The sequence below is a fragment of the Hemibagrus wyckioides genome, linkage group LG09 (assembly GCF_019097595.1).
Source record: "Hemibagrus wyckioides isolate EC202008001 linkage group LG09, SWU_Hwy_1.0, whole genome shotgun sequence".
Classification (NCBI taxonomy): Eukaryota; Metazoa; Chordata; class Actinopteri; order Siluriformes; family Bagridae; genus Hemibagrus; species Hemibagrus wyckioides.
In genome coordinates, this window is record NC_080718.1 from 14,447,075 (window position 1) to 14,467,948 (window position 20,874).

The 20,874-nt window shown below is 38.9% G+C and overlaps 1 protein-coding gene across 2 annotated transcripts in view; it reads right to left on the minus strand.

Annotated features, from left to right (window-relative positions):
• Positions 1-3,417: 3,417 nt before the first annotated feature.
• The window catches only part of crim1 (cysteine rich transmembrane BMP regulator 1 (chordin-like)), an 82,690-nt gene continuing 65,233 nt past the window's right edge, over positions 3,418-20,874 (minus strand). Inside the window, exons 10-17 of one of the 2 annotated variants that reach the window (XM_058398820.1) lie at positions 17,885-18,006; positions 15,740-15,952; positions 14,671-14,886; positions 12,737-12,958; positions 12,411-12,599; positions 10,850-10,960; positions 9,439-9,629; positions 3,418-8,427 (exon numbers count right to left, since the gene is read on the minus strand). In XM_058398820.1, the coding sequence (XP_058254803.1) occupies positions 8,251-8,427; positions 9,439-9,629; positions 10,850-10,960; positions 12,411-12,599; positions 12,737-12,958; positions 14,671-14,886; positions 15,740-15,952; positions 17,885-18,006 (1,441 nt within the window). In that variant the 3' untranslated portion in view covers positions 3,418-8,250. The remainder of the gene's footprint in view (positions 8,428-9,438; positions 9,630-10,849; positions 10,961-12,410; positions 12,600-12,736; positions 12,959-14,670; positions 14,887-15,739; positions 15,953-17,884; positions 18,007-20,874) is intronic. The other variant, XM_058398821.1, reaches the window with a different exon arrangement.

Below are 20,874 nucleotides of genomic sequence, written 5' to 3' on the forward strand. Positions count from 1 at the left end.
GCGTACAGAATTTGTGCAAATTAACCTCACAGCTTTGTCTCCCCTCTGTGGTTATGCTGGGTATTTGTCAGAAGGATTTGTCAGAAATTTACCAGAAAAAAAACCCTAAAAGTTCTACTTGCTTTTGGTCCAGACTGTCAGTTAACTATTTTTTTTCCCCTTGTAAAAGGAAGCTTTACTTTGGAATCAGTGGATTCTGTTTGCTACTTTCCTGGTTCACATGACCCCACATGGGTTTCCAACACCATGCTCATGACTCTTTTCTATTTTTGTTTTATTATTTGTTTTAGAAGTGGATTCAGAGAAGTTGCAGACGTATAGTAGTATAATAATTGGTAATCTCTTTAGTGCTTTTGTTAAATTCTGCTCCATAATTACTAATCTCATCACAACTGAATTTTTAAGTCAATAAACATATGACTTCTATGAATTCTTATACCTTGTAAACCTTCCCTGCCTTCAGGCATGCGTGCCTTGCTCTCTGAAGGATTTGGATGATTGACATGATCAAATTGTCTGGGACCTAAACATCCGAGACAGGCACTTGGAGAGCCTTGTCCTATTTGCAGCACAATGCTGTCAGTGATGTCTGACATCTCTTCATCACCTCTGGCTCTGTGCTGGAGGAGCAAAGAGTCAAGCAAGAAGCAGATATGGCTTTAGTGTCTGCTGGGAAATAAAAGGCAAGCTCCTTCAGCAGTGGTAAAAAACAGGTAAAAGGCTAGGCTGGTTAGTCATATAGAGGAGATAGAGGGAGTGCCATTACTAGAGGAGCTTGCAGATTGCATGAGTCAAATGCAGAAGCTGTCAGTCGGAATGCAACAATGATGTACGGAGTTCGAGGAAGACTTTTCCTGAAGTGCTATCAAGGGCTGCATTTCTTTCTCTGAACTTGAGGCCCAAATCAATGGAGTGCTCATAGCTCCTCCTCAGTGTACCAATGACAAGCAATCTTCTTAAAATGACTCCTAATCCATATGGTATGCTTACGATATGTAATGCAAATGGTGAACAAACATTACATACACAAATCCACTGTGGAGCACAGATAATTCCCTTCGCTTCCACATAAATGGAGTTATATCAATTGAAATATCGATTCCTTCCCTTTAGGTCAACTTTAGCACCCACGGGGGTTCCGAAAATGCGTGAGTTGCCTGAGAGCCACTACAGTGGTAGGGTCTATGCACTGATTGCTGTATGAACAGTCCAAACAACAAGTGACAAGCCAGGTGAAGCTTTTATGATTGAGAGTCAGTTATCAGAAGAGTCCAGCACAATCTGTGGCATGAATCTCCACTAGTGGGCTTTAAAAGAAGCTTTTCTGAGGGAACATCACAAATGTCTTGATCAAAAATGCCATCTGAAAATTTGAGTGATCACACACTGCCCATAAAAAGAATTTCGTCATCTTACAGCGTTTGACGGGCACCCTTATCCAGAGCGACTTATATTTTTTTTAATTGAATTTTTATACAATTGAGGGTTAGGGGCCTTACTCAAGGGCCCCCCAGAAGGAAGCTTAGTGGACCTGCAATTTGTCCAAACTCCAGTCCAACACCTTAACCTCTAAGCTACCATGTTCCCAAGTTTGTGTTTACAATTATGGCATTTGGCAGACACCTTTATCCAGGCTGACTTAAATTAATCTCATCTGTGAGACATCTGTTGACATTAGCAACCCAGCGGTTAAACTAGGAATGCTACACCAAAGATTATTTCAGTATTGGCTGAATGTAACCTGAAAGTTGTATTACTGAATGTGCTATGTGAGTTTAAGCAATCCTCATCTCACATAGTATTAAGACTCAGAGTAATTGGTAGTCCAAATAGACAGGAGTATCTGAATGTTGATTGTTACACCATGTATCTATGTATGTTTATGTTTAATATAATTTCCCATTCTGTACTGTTACCACATGTAATATAATTGCACATCATGTTACACTGCTACTACATGTAACATATTATTTCTTTTCATTTTTCATTTTCATATCATTTCTATTCATTCTGAGTGGCCAGGTTTTCATTTCACTGAAAGTCATGCACTATTCACGTGACCATAAATAAATAAATGAATGAATGAATAAATAAATAAATAAATAAATAAATAAATAAAATCTTGAATCTTTATTGATTGATATGCTAATTTTTTTTTCCATCCTTGATCCAACTTGCCACCATGGGTAATTCTCATCCACAGCAGGAAAATGTAATCATTCTATGCTTCTCATCCTTAATAAGGTCCACCATCAGGATGATCCCCAAATCCTTAATACATGCCCATCACTAGTTGTGAAGTAAATATACACTACCAGTCAAAAGTTTGGACACATCTCCTAATTCCATGGTCTTTCCTGATGTTTATTTCTTTCTACATTGTAAAACAATGCTGAAGGCGGCCGAAATACACAATAATGTCCTTTGAACAGTTGATATTGAGATATGTCTGCTACTGATGCTCTGTAAAGCCTTCATAACGGCTCTAATCTGAGGTGCTGTTAATTGGTGATTTCTGAGGCTGGTAACTCTAAATGAACTTCTCCTCTGCAGCAGAGGTAAGTTTTGGTCTTGCTTTACTGGGATGGTCTTCATGTGAGCCAGTTTCATCATGGTGCTTGATGGGTTTTGTAAATGCACTTGACAATACTGTTCTTGCAAGAACTATTCCAGAACACCTGACCTTCGTGTCTTAAAATAACAACTGACTGTTTTTTGTTGTCATTACATATGGAGTACTTAAGTCCATGTGTGTTATTTCATAGTTTTAAAATCTCCAGTATTGTTCTAGAATGTAGCAAATAAATCCCTAAACAAAAAACATCGAATTAAAAGGTGTGTCCAGACTTTTGACTGGTAGTGTACGTCTGGAAGGTAATTAAGTTGAATGAAGGGTTATGTATGTAATGGTGCTTCTAAGGCCACCAGAACTCAGGATGACAGACACAGCCAGAGGATGAAGATGAGGAACATTTATAGGTTATTTATAGGCTACTCACATGGGGTCACAATCCTGAGAATAAACATAGAAACGAGCAAACAGGAATACTCCGCCAGTTCCAGTGGAACTCTCCCTGGAGGTTGTCCGCTTAGTCAGTTTCCCTTGTAGTCGGGTTTTTTTTTACTACATTATAAATTATACATGTATTTCCACCACAGTTTTTGATGTCTCCATGACTACAGCAGAATTCAGCCAGCTACTGCTGCAATGTCATGATGGCAGGAAAAGTTCTTCTTTTTGAATTATTCATTCCCACAGCTAACATAACAGAAAATGCTTTTGATTATAGGACCTTGAACTGCGTTGAGGAACAATACATCAAGAGAACAAACAACAATAAATGAAAATGACAAGCAAGACTGACATGAGGATGACTAACACACCTGTTTTCCCAAATCAGCACAAAAGTCATTAACTATTTAAAAAGTATTTATTGTGCTGCGAAGAAACAAACAAAATAATACAAGAAATTGAAAAGATCTGCTGTGCTACAGGAATTCTGAGTCAAATCTTCATCTACCCTCTTTAGAAATCTGCATTATCATTACCAATATCAACAATTCTTACTTTTTTTTTTTTTTTCGTTTTTTACATGAGCATACAACACCAGTAGTATACAAAGTTAAAAAAGGCTCTGTGTGTGTGTTTTTTTGTGGACAGACTGAGTAGGAAGGAAGAGATCGGGAGAGAAATGTCTCCAAATTCATTCAGGTTACTTAGTGGAACACAGGACCAGGCCTGCCTGTTTTTCCCAAAAGGAAAGAGCAGTGTTCCAGGAGAAAGTTAAAATGGGAAAAGGGGGAAAACAGCCTAACATAAATAAAGTGTGTCCTATATCATCAAATTTAACCATTCTTAAAACCTTCGTTTAGAGTCCAAGACAACACCAAAACTGTCGCACGATTTCAGCTGTGTCTTTGATTAAAATTCGTATATATATGCTCAATCGTTCTGCTTGTAAATAAATTACTAAGGTATTTAAAACAATAAATTAAATCTTTTAATTTTTTTTTTACCTCTTTCCAACCTTTTTTGTCTGTTTTTTTTTTTATTTATTTTGTTTTGGCGAGTGACACTCAAGTATTTACAACAATACTTGAAGGATGCACTGAAATTTTTTTTTAAATAAAAATAAAAGATCCTGCGAGACCCTCTGAACAGAGCAATCTGAATAAGTCAGTGGTTCTCCTCAGCCATTAGATAAGGCCACATCCACACCTAAATTCAATACGTCTGCACTGAGACAGACGTCTGATTCGAAGGTAGTGGTGGAGCTAAATCCTGTGTGGGAGCATTTACGTTGCTTTGTAACAGGCAGTGCTGAATTTAAACTTGAAATTGAGATGCCGATTGACTCTAATGCATTCATCAATTTTAATTCAGCTCACTAAAAAATTGTCATATCAGGTTGGAATTTGTGGCTCTAGTCTACGAAACAATTGTTGACGTGGCTCTGTTCCACTGCTTGTTTATCTCGAGTCGCTGCACCGGCCGTGACTGAGAGTCAGGATGTTCAATAAGCGGCAGTGTTTACACGGTGGAGAGAAGCTGTGTGATTTCACCAGAGGGAAGCAGGTTTATAGCTCGCTCTCTGTGTACTCTCTGAAGATAAAGAGTAAATATTCCCATTTTGTTCCCATTCCCATTTTCCATCACAGTACCCCATCATGCTTACATGAAATTTCAAAACTAGTCTATATATATATATATATATATATATATATATATATATATATATATATATATATATATATATATATATATACATATATATATATTCATGACAAATTGCTCGTTGCTGCACTGCAAAGGGTCCCGCAAGGTTTTAAGAACACAAAAAGGGCAACTTTTTCTATGAAAAGCATTTGTTAGAAAAAGAAAGAAAAGAAAAACCCAGAGGTTACTCATTAAACTATATAAAAGTGCCAAAAGTATAGTTCTACAAACATTAACAGACAAGATATTTTAGACACAACCAACAAGAACTAGATGGAGAGCCTTGCCCCTCCCCTGCTTCTCTATAGCGTTTGGTTCAATCCTAAACTCATGATACCAAATCTGCATAGGGTATGAACCATTGGCGTTGCACCCTGCCTAATGCCTAACAAGGATCCTCGTTTGGGATTCAACTTGTGTGCCGAGGTTCCAGTAGTTCTGACGCCTGCAGGGGCCCGTGACTGAGAAAAACAATGGAGCCGCAAACCGACAGCTCACACTGTCAGATCAATAGAAAGCAAGGAAAGGAGCAAAGAGACATGACCTGCAGTTCAAATCTGTTTTCAACACGCCCTTGTTGACTTGCACTTATCACCTACTTGTAGAACAATGCTCGGAGGGAATAATAAGAAGTATATCTTTTAATTAAAAGGCACTTGTCCTTGGGAGCGCAGTGCTGTTTAAGCATTTTACATGGCCACTTTCCTCCGAACTGTGAGCTTGCCAAGTTACCTAGTGTATTTATGCACATTGTCATGTATTATCAGATATAATGTAACTAGTGTTTGTAACTAGTCGAGCATTTCCACGTGCTTGTTTACTTGCCAAGTACCAACAGCAAGTCAACACCATGTGAACCGTGACCCCTTTTGCGTAGCAAAAAACATCAACAACAAAAAAACTTCTATAAAACGTATCTCATTCTCCTCTGGTGGACTTGAGGAAGTGGCCTTATTGTTATTGTTAAATCTGCACCATCAAATGAATGTGTGTTTTACTGCACACTTTAGATGATGCTAATTCTAGTGGCTGGTAAAAAATTGATCAACTATGTTGTCGTATCATGGCAATAAGTTTCGCCAGGCCCTGATTATATTGGATTTATGGGCAATGATCATTCCACAACAAAATGATGCCAACAGTGCAGCAATGCATGGAGTTGAGAAGTGAAAATGAGCAACAAACACACTTGCTGAAGCCTCATGAAAAGATGAAAAAAGGTAGTTTTTGCTGTGTTGTTGCAGCAAAAAGAGTAACAGGCAGAAGGCTTGTCTTCTCAGCTTCCAAGAAGCAGCAGATGCAAATATAATGTCTTTCAGCATTTTTACTGACCTTCACTATGGCCAGATTAGTCAGTGTATTACTTAGCGTCCATTACTGGTAAGAACAGTAGCTAGGGACTGGAGTTTATAATGTCACTATGTGGCTGAGTTCAGCAGAAACCAGCATCAGTACTGGCACCATGGTATATTAATAATCTGAAAAATCTGTTAGCTCAAGACAGATTAGCTTTGTTGAAGGAAGTAATTGCATACGCAAAGCGGGTCAAGAGGCACTGTGATGCAGATGTTTGCCAGATTTTGCTGTTGATCCTCTCATTAGTGCTGAACACCTCAGCGAGTAAACAAGTACACCCTGACGGTCCTGCATTTACTCACATTTACTGCATTTGCTCTTTAAAATGGGCAAATCAACAAGAGCTTGTTTAAAACAGTGCTGAATCGGGTCAGTTGAGGACCACTCCATTCAAAAACAAAACGAAAAAAACAAAACAGAGGAAGTAAGAAAGTAAAACTAGTCGAAAAACAAAACGACAAAATAGGAAACAACAAATAGAATGAGATGTTTGTCTTTTTCTTTCGGTCTCTTCTTTTTTTTTTTTTTTCTCTGTGGGTCCGTCTTTCGACTTACTATCATACAAGCTAGGCAATGGAATGCCTGTCGTGATCAGATTTCCCTAGATAGAAATATCTCTTTTTTTTTTTCTTTTTTTTAAACTCAGTCATAAATACATTCAGTAAGAAAAAAAATGAAACAGAGAACTTTACAGGTGAAGCAGAGTCAATGTGCGCATGCATGTGCGTTTGTGTGCACACACGTACATACATGCTAACACAAACATACACACACATATATACTCACACAATATCTCATGTCTATTCATTATAGTGTTAATATGTACATAAAATGTTCCTATACGGTGTGTAGGAATTTAAAGCCAATTTGGTAGCAGAGTTGTTGTTTTTCTTTTTTTTTTTTTAAGCAAGGATTAACAAAAGGTGCTTTTCAAAGCATTTCAAAGGCTCCAGACGAGGAAGCTGTTTCATTATCTGTAAGAAACAAGGGAAATTGATTAAAGAGCATTTTTGGCCTTAAACAAAAGTCCTCTAGCAAAAGTCTTTTCGTCGTATGGTTTGATTGTGTTTCCTTGCATGTTTCCCAGGTATGTGATTGATACTACAGCTCAACCTGTAGAAAACAAGGCCTACAGAATCAAAGCAAAAAAAAAAGCAGCACTTGTAGCATAGACTCATCAAACCAGTATAACTACCTCTTATAATTATCCCATGTAACAACCCTTTATACTCCCTTTCTCACAATGTATATTGTTGCTGGGAGTGTGAGAAAGCATCTACTCACTCTGTTGTAGAATAAAAATAAAAAGACGGTAATGTGAAAAGGGGAAAAAAGCTTATAACTGTAAGCAGAGAGACCAACACCAATCCACCTAAGCAGGAACATCTAATTTCCACTGAGCTGCTCTTTAAGTTGCCCTCCGTTCCTCTTTTAAAGGGGCTAAAAAAAAGTTGAGCCCTGCCTTTGTAAGAAGAGGGAAATGTCCTAGCAGATCTGCGCTCTCATTCTTTTTCACCTTGTTTCGTCTCTCTCTACGTCTCACCTTCTCCCACATTGTCCAGTATCTTCTCTACCAACGGAGACTCATCCCTCCCAGAGAAGCTTTGGTTCAACATTCACTCCAAGCACTTTTTATGAGTCTTTCTTCAAAAACTTTTCAAATAGCTTTTTTTTCTGTGTAAAAAAAAAACAGGAATGCACAAAAAATATCACTTTTCAAAAACACCCCAGTCTGCCCTAATCCCAAATATGTATGTTTGAGCTCATTAACCTCCAACCACAGACACACACACACTTACACACACACATTCTCACGATAACATACACAAAAATATCCCAGGAAATGCACTCAGCACCTCCCATTCAAATAAATACAGTCCTGCAGTGACTGACTTGGCAACATGATCACGTCCTGTTGAGACTTTTACGTCGTCTGCGTGCGGTTTGGAGTGGCGTTCGATTAATGTGGGTATTATGATTATTGTGTTTAACCAGGGTCTTAACTCTGTTCTCTTTTTTTCTGCTTGGTTGCACTGTCCATCACAGGATTTTCTTAGCCATGATAATAGCTTTTTTAAATCTAGTTCTCTGTTAATGTGCTCTCTAGGTTTGGCGGCTGACCCCAGTCTCTCTGTCTCTCTCTAAAATCTCTCTCACTCGTCGCAGGCCGCTGTCGCTCACGCAGTCTGGTAGAAGTTGTCTGCCTCCAGGTTGTTATGTTTCTGCATGCTGTAATAACCACTGTAGCGTGAGTCGGGGTCGGCGATGCGTAGCATGCGCTGGGAGCTGTCCACCTGTACCTTCGTCCCTTTCTGGCAGTCAACGTATACCAGCTGGTTATTCAGACACGTGGGCTAGAGCAAGAACACAAACAGGACAGTGAGCAGTGTTATCTCACAAGTACATACACACATTTTATCCTGATCACAATTATCATAAATCAAAACACTTAAAGAATCACAAGCTCTTGTAATATATAGTCGTTGGTTCTTCCACTGCTGCCTGTTCAGGGTCACCACAGGGGATCATCCCTTTTGGTTTTGGCTCAGGTTTTATGCCGTATGCCCTTCCTGATGCAAGCCTAACATATTATCCGGGCTTGAGACCGGCACTGAGAGTTCACACCTCGGTGGCTGGGTTGGTTCCCTGCCCAGGCCACGGTGGTGAGAGGTGAGAGCACAGGATCCTGCTGCTGGACCACCAGGGAACAAGCTGCTATACTATGTAATAATGAGCTTCTCTCCACCGTGTAAACACTGCCGCTTATTGAACATCCTGACTCTCAGAGCTGGACAAATCTGTCACCCAGAACAAGCAGACACACCAGTTTATCACTGACAGTTAGCCATCAGACAGGAAAGTTCACTAGGCTGTTGGGATAATAATCACAACTAACTCTACTCTTTATATTAATAAAACGTAACATGCTTCACATACTTGTACATATATCTTCTCAGTAGCATTACTGAATCCTGTACCTGCTGCACTAGGCACATGGTTGAAAAAGTTTTTTTTTTTTTTTTACTATGTATAATTAGTGTGAACAGATGGATCTTTCTAGAACCAGAAATACATTTTAAAGTGTGGACTCAGTGAGCAGAATAGAGATTACGCAACAAAAAAAATCCCTACATTTTACAATAAACTACAGGAATCCCACTGAGTCAAGTTCTGGCTAATTTTCCATAGTCTCTGTGCACATAATTATTCTGTTACACCTTGGAATGAAATGATGTGATTTGCTGCCTTTTAGCAGAGATAACTAAGTTTCTAGACAAGCATTACATTATTGTACATCTCACTTACTTGCCTGGTGTCGTAGCTAATAGATTTATAATTTGTTCACTTGATCCTTGCACTCGTACCTTAGAGGGTGTATGGTAGCAAGGCACATGCATCCACTGTTTCCTCTGGTTGACTAGTAGCAAAGCGGCGATGGTGAGCACCATCATGAGGATGGGCAAAGCCACCCAGGCCCAATGAAGGCTGGCATCCTCACTAGGCACTGGTGTCTTCCCGTCCAGATACGGCATCTGCAGGCTGCCAAAGTCCCCTGCTGAAGCACACACCAATTAGCAAGCTTAAAGCTATAACAAATACGCTCTCTTACACTTATTAATCTTTAAATTTAATTTATATCCCAGGACGCACGCAAACACATTTGAAATGTGAAAACTGACACATTTAACTGCAAAAAAAGGTTTTTCGGCATTCTATTTTTTGAAGTGATTATAATAGTTTACTGATTTGATTAATCACACATTCAAAACCCAAATTAATTAATAAATCATATGTACTCAAATAGAAGTACAAAAAAATATATGTTCTTGCATATCCCATTCCAAAATCATGAGAATTAACAAGGGCTTGTCAACCCTTTGCTGCTTTGAAGTCTTTCCACTAGATTTTGTACTGTAGCTATGGGGATTTACCCATTTAGCCACAAGAGTATTACAGATAGAAGCCTCTGATGTTGAGAAGGCAGTGCTTGCAGCAAGAATTTTAGTTCATCCCAAAGGTGTTTAGCTGGGTTTAGATCAGGACTCTTCGCAGACCTGCAGTGTTCGTTCGACCTTGGTACACTGTGACTTTCTGGAGCTTGCATTGTGCACAGTAGCTTTGTCACACTGGAACAGGTGACAGAAAGGTGATACAGCTCAGCGAAGTGAAGGTCAAATCTTACTGCTATAGTATACAAAGACAACTGAGACAATTGTGTGGCAAATGAGGAACTGTGTATGTGTGTGAAGTTCAGGTGTCTGCATATTTCTGGGTATATAATGTGCCCTAATAAGATTATTAATATACATCATCACTAATAAGATCGTGTTTATTTTATGAATCTGAACCTACATTGTATCTGCGAATTAGGATTCACTTAAGCACCTCTGGGCAGGATGTTATTAAAGCTGAAATCAGTATAGTTCCATCTTAAATACTTAAATACATTCTGCTTAAGAAAGTCATTTAAATAACACATACAGAAGCTATTCACAATCCATCATCATCCTGCAAACAGTGTCAACATCTGCATCACTAAAGTATACACACACACCTAGAAATTTTTTTTATTGAGAATATGTGGAATAAAAAGTTGCTGTTTATACTGTATATTTAAAAAAAAAATATTTGTGTAACGATTGTAATACTGGGAACTGAGCAGTGTGGATGTCCATCTGCTAAATAAAAAATAAAAAACTGCCCTAGAACTGTTGCCAAATGTAGCAGGAAACTGACTACCACAAATGTTGGAATGTGTTTGTATTGAACTCTGACCTCTAAACTGGGGCATGATGTCATTCTCGCTATGTGTAGGCCAGGCAGGTCGATGATGTCTGTCTCCGTGCTGGTCCGTCTTCTCTATCGGAACGTTAGTAGGGACTGTTTCTGTAATACAAATGCACATAGTTTTATTTCCAGTTTTTAAATCCATAGTATCTAAGTACAAATCTCTATTTCTTTAGGCATATTGTGCTACATAACTAACATTTTATGCATAATAAAGAAATATTTCTGCACATAAAATGTTGTAATAAAATGTGATAATGCTGCATCAGTGAAAGTGAGAGAGAGAGAGAGAGAGAGAGAGAGAGGCATGTGTAATGAGTGTAATTTCAGGAAAAAAGCTCTGTTTCAGTGACCCAGTCCAGCTACTGCTTTTTAAGTATTCACCTGAAAACAAGGCCAGGTCCAAAAACACTAAATTACTTTTTTTTTTATAAAAGAAAGAGAGACATGGAGGACGACTGAGAGTTGTCTGAATGACAAATATAAGACTGAAGCTGCAGAGCACCAAGTCAGCCATGGCTTAGTCTCTGCCTCAGACATGCAGCAGTTTTATCAGTCTGAGAGGAAGACAAACTTTCATCATCCTGACAACAACAGCGTGAGATATAGTCACTGGATTGGAAAAAGTTTGTGCGAGTCTCAGAATCCAAGTTGTTCAGTCTCCGGCTGACTTGCTTGTGAGACTAAGCCTTAGTAAACAATCTTGTATCCTCAGTGTCTTTTTGGGTCTTTTCCAGTGTCAGTAAAATGTCCTGTAAAAAGAAGGCAATGTCTGGCCATGTTAAGTGACAAAAACTGCCAGCTGATAACCAGACGTCTGTCTGCCTTTTGCTTAGAAGTTTTAGACACTCCAACAAATCTGATCTAAGAGCTATGTGGCTCTGGACTGTTCTGCAGTGACAGTACAACAGATACACAGGGAACTCTACATGTGATAAATAAGTGGAGTGCAGCAGACAGTATACTTTTCATTCATTACTCCATCAATTATGTTTCACATATATCCCAGTATGATATAACAGCCTTACTCAAAGGGTCAGCAGTCTAGCGGTGCTGGGATTAAACCCAAAATCTATTCCTGACAATCACAGAATATTAAACACTGAGTTCAACCCCAGTCTAAGGATGTTTTCACACCTAGCTTCTCTAGAGTGTTTGTTTGGGAACATGATGCTTTTTCTCCCCTGGATCAATCATGCTTGGATCAGCGCCACAATCATTATGAAACCACATGAACCTGATATATATTTACGGCATTTGGCAGATGCCCTTATCCAGAGCAACATACATTTTTATCTCATTTTATACAACTAAGCAATTGAGGGTTAAAAGTGTTGCAGTGGCTATGTGGTGGACCTGGATTTCAAACTCACAACCTTCCAATCCGTAGTCCATCAATTTTGCTGCGTGAAAGCAGACTGAGCCGAGGAGAAAATGCAATACTATAGCAATTTAAGTCCCCTGTTTCAGAATACAGGTCTGAAATGCTCTAAAATTAATCTACATATGAAACGTGTCTATAAAGTGCATACGATGTGTGGTAGCTGACCTGGACACAAGGGGCAGCAGCTGCCCTCCACTGTGACTGGCTGGTGGCAGGGGAGGGCAGGGCAACTGACTGTGGAACACAGCGTCTGGCCCTGCAAGCAGTAGCAATGTGTGCAGCTGTCAATGTCCCAGCGCTCCTCATCCACGTACGTTTTCCCATTGAAGTGGCACACAGCTCTCGGTGTAGCATCTAGCAGTAAGAAGCAGATGTTAAAAACTCCCACTTCTGATTGTTCTGAAGACTGACATCACAGCAAAGCAGCTCTATTTGCTCTACAGTGTTAATACAAACAATCCTGAAAGAATCTTGGCATGTGGGATTAGTACCTAGGCAATAGGGGCAGCACTGGCCCTTGCGCAGGACAGGCCGTGCACAGTTGACCGGAGGGCAAGACTCTGAGAAACAGCTGATGACTCCATCCACACACACACAGCTGGAGCAAACATTGGGCTTCCAGGACTCGGCTGCCAGAAAGATGTCCCCCTCCTCATTGCGGCAGTAGCTGGGCATGCTGTTGTTGCTGGGGGATGGTGGAGTTAGAGGCTCATCTGGAAAACAACAACAACAGAGATCAAGTAGAAAAAAATGTATTGTTTATAAAAACACAAATCAGTGACCTTTAGGTAAATTATTTTCACAGTGTAAAGCATAAATCATAAATAACTTGATTTTAAGCAAATATGAAATATGGCACAATTATACAGAGATCAGCCACTGAACCCACTGAGCCATAGCCAGAAAGACGCACCTATTGAGTGACCTTTAAAAAGCCTTTAAAATGTGTTCATGTGTTTACTGATAAGTGTGCTATATCTGCTTCTGCAGCTCCTTTGCAGATACAGAGCTTATCTCCAAATAAAGCACACATTCCTATCTTAATTTTATATATATCTTATGTTTTTTGAAAGATCGTGTACGGGATTACGAGGAGTAATTAGGAAAAGCACCAGGACACGGACAGGAAAAACACACAGCGGTTCAGATTGATCGTGTCACTCGGTGGACAAATATTAATGCACTGTAATGACCAACAACCTTCTCCCTTCTCTTACTTAAACCGTGTTTTGCTAAATTATTGTTTGATCAACACATGTGTCAAATGATAACGGCTGAAACGATAATCACAATTGTTTTGCTCGACAGAGATTTATTCATGAATATTTATCATAATTATTCAGCCAATTTAGGAACAAAATATTATTTGCATAATATTGAGAGGGGAAAAAAAAACCCCAACCGTTCGGCACTGTGCATGTTAATGCTATATTGATTCATATCCCTGGATAAAAATAAAACTCCTTACTCACTTCATAGATTATTAATCATTTTAGATTACATTCTAAATAAATACATGGATATTACATAAACAAGTAAATATGTCATATGATTTAACACAGCAGTCACAAAAAAAACCCTCAACATAACATCAGCTAATTAGTTCCCTTCTGATAAGTAACATGTGATTAATAGTACATCCCTGAAGGCGACCCGTGTTGGCATACTGATGAATGTAGGCCTTCGTCTGCCACCTAAACTAAAGCACCAAAGCAGAACATGTAGAGGTTGTTAGCGCACAAGTGACTGCGAACATGTTTCCTAAACAAAGCCACAAGCCTTCACCGTTCAGTTCCCTCATGTTGCTCACGCTCCACCTGCCTCCATGCGTCTGATTCAAAGCCCATCAATATTCATGAGGCCTCGGTGAGCATGTCAGCCTGCCTGCGGATCTTTATTCTCCCGTTCCAGCTGGAGAGCACTGACTTATCTCAACACGGAACGATGTTGAACGGAGTGACCAGACTGGAGGAAATTAATCTGTTTGCACATTTTCCAGCTCCTCTCCAGCAAGCTGCAGTATTATCACTGAATCGTGCTGAAACATCTGTAAGCCTGCCATGTTCCAAGTCTTCCACAGAGTATTCGTAAGGACTTCGCGCATGCAGTATGCACACTCATCTTTTTCACAAACCATTTCTCTAGAATATGGATTACTCTACAACACTGCAGCTGACAACAAGCCATGTTAAAATAAGGTGTTGATGTCTGAGAATCATGTCAGTCACTCTTGCATGACCTTGCTGTTGTTCTAACAAGGCTCTGAAAGGCTGCTTGTAGTGCAGGAAGTGAGATGTACACGGTGGTATCAATATTTATTTCTCTCCTCTCAAAAATACATGGAGAGGGACACTGATATAAACCCCTGCCAGCTTTAGTAATGAAGGAGCACAGGACAGGAGCATGGGGTTGTGGGAAATCTCACCTGGACAGTGCGGGCAGCAGGAGTCCTGTGTTCTGATTGGGCTCTGGCAGAGAAGAGGAGGACACACCTCAGTCTCGCACAGCACACGGCCGCTGTGGCAGGTGCACTGGGTACATGAGTCAATATTCCACGTCTCTCCTTCCACAAAGTACTCTCCACCCGGGGCGAGACACACGGACGCCTCGCTCAGCTCCGGCCTGTGAGAGCCAGATTCATCTAGACAAGACACAATACATTGTAGCACACTACACAGGATTTTTTTTCCAGACACCCAGTCACAGACCAAAAACACTTGGTGAACTGGAAAATATTTATAAGCAGTTAGAAGTAGTGAAAAAAATACTGTGTCTGTAAGACTACATAGAGTATGGCAGAATTCTGTAATTAGATTTAGGGGTAGACTTGTGCGTTGTAACAATATCGGTCTCCCCATATTATCTTACACAATCATCGACTCTGATTTTATGATTATATTATGTTATGGTTATAAATGTGGGAAGAAATAGTGGACCAACACTGGACCTAACATACTTGTGGGAAAATGTCATCAATGGTGCGTAAAATCCACTAGTTCAGTGGCTCACAATTTTACTAGTGTGTTTGTGTGTGTGTTTTACAAAAAACAGTGAGTAACATTAGTAGTTTTAAACCTGAAAGGGTAAAGAACTACCTTAAAACCTCTATATCAAGACTATGACTACGTTATAAATGGTCTATAATATATATATATATATATATATATTTAAGTGTTAAGTGGTTTTTGACCAATTCCTTTTGTTGTTCATTTTTAATATTTGAGATATTCCAGTGTATACAAGCCTGTTTTGCTTTGAACAAGCACATAATAACTGAATAAATTATCCATAATTGATTGTTGAATCATTCACATTCATTTACACTCAAACTGATTGCAATCTACTGTGTGTGATTCAGTGGGCTGTCACTTTTTTTTGTGTTTTGCTGCAATTTTTTTAAGGCAATTAGACCATTTAAAGGTCTAGCACAAAAAGTCAACATCATACAAGCTCTATTATGCATACGTTTACAGAGAGCAAGTGTGTGTTTAAACCTGGGCAGGATGGACAGCACTGGCTGGCGCGGATGCTCGGGTTGTCACAGTTAGGCACAGGGCAGGAGATCAGAGCGCACATCTCTCGGCCATCATGGCAGTAGCACTCCCTGCAGCCGTCGTGCCAACTTTGACCGTTCTCATGTCTCCGGCCATCCATAGAGAGACATGAGCCCAGCTTAACTGAGGGGCCAAGAGACGAAGAACCCTGGTCTAGAAGGAGACACACAATTAAAAACCCTGCTAATCCACCATGGTATCATGGAGTCACTCATTAGTCTGATTGAGCTGATTTCAGGAGGGCACATGATCTAACATTGTTGGAATAAAAGTTTAACTTCACATTGTTCAAAGACACACACACACACACACACATACACACACACACACACACACACACACAAGCATACACTTTTCCTTTTCCAGCTGCATTTATATTTAAATTCGTGCCTCTTGACCTAATCAGTGAGGTGCCTTTCCTACCCACTCTAGTGACTGTGGACCACATTTCAGTGTGCGGTGTCTTACATTCGGGTCCCCAGCTCCCCTTACACTTCCTCTAACCTCACGATATCTGCCACAAGCTACACTTTTCATGAAATCAGAGCCCAAATCATTACCACAGAGAGAACTCACTTTGATTAAAATCCTGCCGTTGAGATATGAGGCGGAGGTGCATTTCCAGAATTTTAAAGAAAATTGGATTGGAAAAAAAAAAAAAAAAGATTTTGTGATTCTCGTTAATCAGATGGCAGCTTGTGGCTGCTCATGAATATTTCACGTGCAGGAACCCATTATTTGGGGCACATCAAATGAAAACGCAAGACCCACAAGAGAGTAGAGAGAGTGGGAAGAAAGATGTGCTTCATGTACAACAGGTGGAATTGAAACTAAAAAAAAGTGAGGTGTGTGTGTGTGTGGTTGAGCTAAATATTTCTCTGATGTATAATTTACTGCTAAGGTAGAACACACTCTGTAACATCTCAGACTGCAGCCGTCTCACTGATCAGAGGTGTACAGCAATGACATCTCAGTGCGTGAGGAGACATGAGGTCACTTCTATTCTCTGGATAATGTGACCTGGACATTACAAGGTTCTCTTAATGCCTGTTTTATTGGATTCTTGTAAGCTTAGATAAATCTCTGAGGAGTGATTTGGATAGCACCCATAAGAGCAGTTTTTTTGTGTTAAGGATTTTCATACTGAGCAGCACACAGAAAACCTTTCTGATGCTGTATTTTATTTTAGAATGCCTTCATGAAATCTTTTGCACATTTAGACACATTTCTACTCCCTATTTTTTGAAAACTATCATTTGCTAAATTGCCAGAAAGTCTATTTACAAGAAGTCTAAAAGTAAGAGGACGATTTTAGGGATGTTTGTGTACTGAATACTGACATGGACATCAGAAAACCATCAAATTAACTAACAATAATGTTGAGCTTCATTGATGTGAAACTTTTTATTACCAGAGGCCAAAAATGAAATTTCCTCCTGTTTTGTTGCATCCATATTCAGCATCATTTCTTTGTCATGTCACACTCTACAGTGGTGATAAATGACTCACATAAAAGTAGACACTCAGTGCTTTAAAACGCTGTAGTCTTTAAAAAGTATTTTTGTTTTTTCATCTAGCTCAATAGGAGCAATATATTCACAGAAAACATCCAAAAAAAAAAGTAAATGGTGATATGAACACCATCTCTGCTCTGTGAGATGCCCCGAGTGTTTGTTCATAAGCATCTAAAATTTTAAAACGCTATCTCTGACCACTAAAATTATGTGTAAGGGTATCTGAACAGAGGTAAAAACGTCTCACACTGAAAGCCAACACAGTCCTGACTAATTTTAATCAGACTTGTGGCAATAAAATAATTCATTTCTTTAAACTGATTGAAAATGTCTGATAAGTCGATTTCCATTCCGCGGGCAGAATGGAACACCAATGTACTGGTAAAAAGGTATAAATTATATTAGTGAGAAAAGCACACGAGTGGACACTGTGATTGCTAATGTATGTAGCGATGTATGCGTGCTGTGTAAGCGTAACAGACCGGGTACTGAACTGTGTGAGCCCATGCTAGCTGGTGTGTTGGGGTTAAAGTAACAGTTGAAATATATTGGCTTAAAAACAACAGCTTACCTCTGCACTGGCAAATGAGACAGCCCTGCTCGTCCTGCTGGAAGCCCACTGGACAGGATTTGTCACATGGCAATTCAGGGCACTTTTTACAGCGACAGGTATCACAGCCATGCTTGTTTTTACTGTTAGAGGAAGAAGAAAATGCTACACTTATACAACAGAAATATTGTGATGTACTGCAAATCTACACTATATGGCCCAAACTATTCATTAATGCATTCATTTTCTTTCACTAGAATTAAGAGGCCCAAACCTGTTCCAGCATGTCAATACAAGCATGTGCACTAACTGAGAGCCATAAAGACATTGCCTGCAAAGGTTGGAAGAACTTGAGTAATCTGTATAGAACCATTAGCTCAATTGCACTGAACGACCTAGGGATTCTTTGAAATAATGACTGAGTCGCATAGGGAAACGCTGCCAGAGAATAAGACCCATGTGCAGGATAAAAAGTACTTGTTTTTTTTTTACTTAAAAAGACGTAACTTAGACATGACATGAAAACTAAACGTAGACATGAAAGCATCACTGAAACAAAAGGCACAACATGGAAAAACATAACAGAGTACCTAAAAGCCAAACACGACATTAACAATGACTTGACAAAGACAGATACAAAAGGACAGGTATAAATAGGGCAAGGAATAATAAGAAGCAGGTGACAAGGCGGAAAACAGGAGAATAGGAGGAGCGTGGCACAACACACGTGAGGAAACGTGACATAACCACATGACATTAAACAAACGCTAACAAAATCCTCTCTGGTGGTCTGGCAGGGATTTGTCCCTGTAGTTTCTGACAGACTGACATCAGAATGGATACAAATCTCTAGCCCCAAGCTCCACAACCTAGTAGAAAGCTTTCTCAGAAGAATAAGAGTGGTTAAAGGTAATAGTCGTGCCCATGGTGTTGGAATAGGATGTTCAAAACACAGATATCCACCCACACACTGTATCTACCAACATATGTCTATATTTCTTCTATGTATTTGAAATATATTATTCAATCTATAATAATATATATAGTTATATATTATATGGACTATATTTTCCATGTGTTACTGCTCAGTGAAAGGTCAACACTTTGACACATTTCAATATATTGCTACGTATATATTAAAATGTAGCACTTAATCTCTATGTAAATATTGAGGATGTTTGAGAACAAGAGTGCTCATCAGGTTGAAATCTTTGGTTTTTCGACCTCTTGTACCTGATCACTACATAATTCCATATTTTACTGTCTGAAAATGTCTTCTGTATAATTCCAAAACAGCAGAAAATACCAATAATTAAGATATTAAGCTGTGTTTATTGTGTAGACTCATACTGTATAGTAATAGATTATTGTGCACATACATCCTTTGTCTTTTTGTTCTCTAGCTTAATTCTGTTCAAAAGATATACAGTGGAACCTCGGCATAGGAATTTAATTCGTTCTGGAGGAGAGTTCTTAAGGCGGATATTTGTATTGCAAAATGAATTTTCCCATAAGAAAGAATGTAAATGCAGATAATCTGTTCCAAAAGCCACCCAAAAATATTAGCAATATTACCAATACGAAGCGTATGTAAACTGTATGGCTGTTTACAAAGAACTGACCCAAGTCAAGCATTCCATGTTAAGGCTCCTCACAGGAAGTCGTGCCACCAAGCTTGGGCTAAAAATAGAACAGACCATCCACGGCACCATCTGTCCATCTGTCTTAAAAAAAAAACGTTCGGAAAATCTTAGCTGTAGCTTTTGAATGCATTTCCGAAGGCAACGTAGGTTGACTCTTTCGAAACAGCTTTGATAAATATGTAAAATATGTAAAATTTTTTACATATTTATGTAAAATAAATATGTAAAATATGTAAAAAAAAATATGTAAAACCAAAACTCGCTTTGGTTGGCTTCGCTTGGCTTTCCACTGATGCTAACAAGTTTTGAAAGGCTCCCAGATGTATGTGCAACTTAGCCGGTGCTCAGTTTGGTTCGTTCGTATGCTAAATATGCTTCTTAAGCCAATGCAAATTTCTTGCATAATTTCAATTCTTTAGCCGAAAATTCGTAAGGGAGGACATTCGTAGGCAGAGGTTCCACTGTATATCTACAGGAGTTGCAGTATAGAGACCTACAGTAGATAAAACATTTTAAATAATTTAATATGCTGTCAATAAATTTTCCATATCAACTGATATCAAATAAATATTTTTTTCTTTGTAGGTATGTTTCATATAATCTCATTATATTTTATTATTATATAGTCATTGTAGTGTATTGTATATAGTATGTGTATTGTGTTATGTCTAATATACTGTGAAGTATATCCACAATGAATTTTAATTTTTGGATTTTCTGCTTTTATGTTTTCGTTATGTGCATACGTTTGAACTAATATAATAAATAATTAAAATAATATTACAATAATGTTCAATCATACAGTATCTCAGTGTACGGTGCTATACTGTGATACATGTTTGTTTTTGTTTTTTTTACAGTGTGAGCTGTTATACAGGTAAACAATATTGTTGTGTTAGCTAGTAACAGAGCTGTGTATTCATTATAATATTAAGGGTATTTTTATTCTTTATGTATCATGGAATTTTAATGATGCTTATTAATAAATGTCAGCAAAAGAGTTGTGCAACATTAAACTATGAGCATGTCATGTCATATAATTCTGAGAAGTATTTAACAGAGAGCAAGAGGAAAAACCCTGAAGTTAACATTCAGTAATCTGGTACTGTGAGCAATAAGATTCTGCTGGCGTTTTAATTCCTGAAGAGATCAGCAATTTTTCCAAAAGTGTAGCGTAATTTATCATGATGCTGATATCACCTCAGCACCATCATCATCGTGTCCAGCCGAAGCCAGTGCTGATACAATACTAGAAATGTATTATGCACAATGATGGACATTAATATCGGAGAAAGAGAGAGAGAGGAGAGAGAGAGAGACAGAGAAAGAAAGAGAGGGAGAGAGAGACAGGGGGAAAGAGTGGGTTTA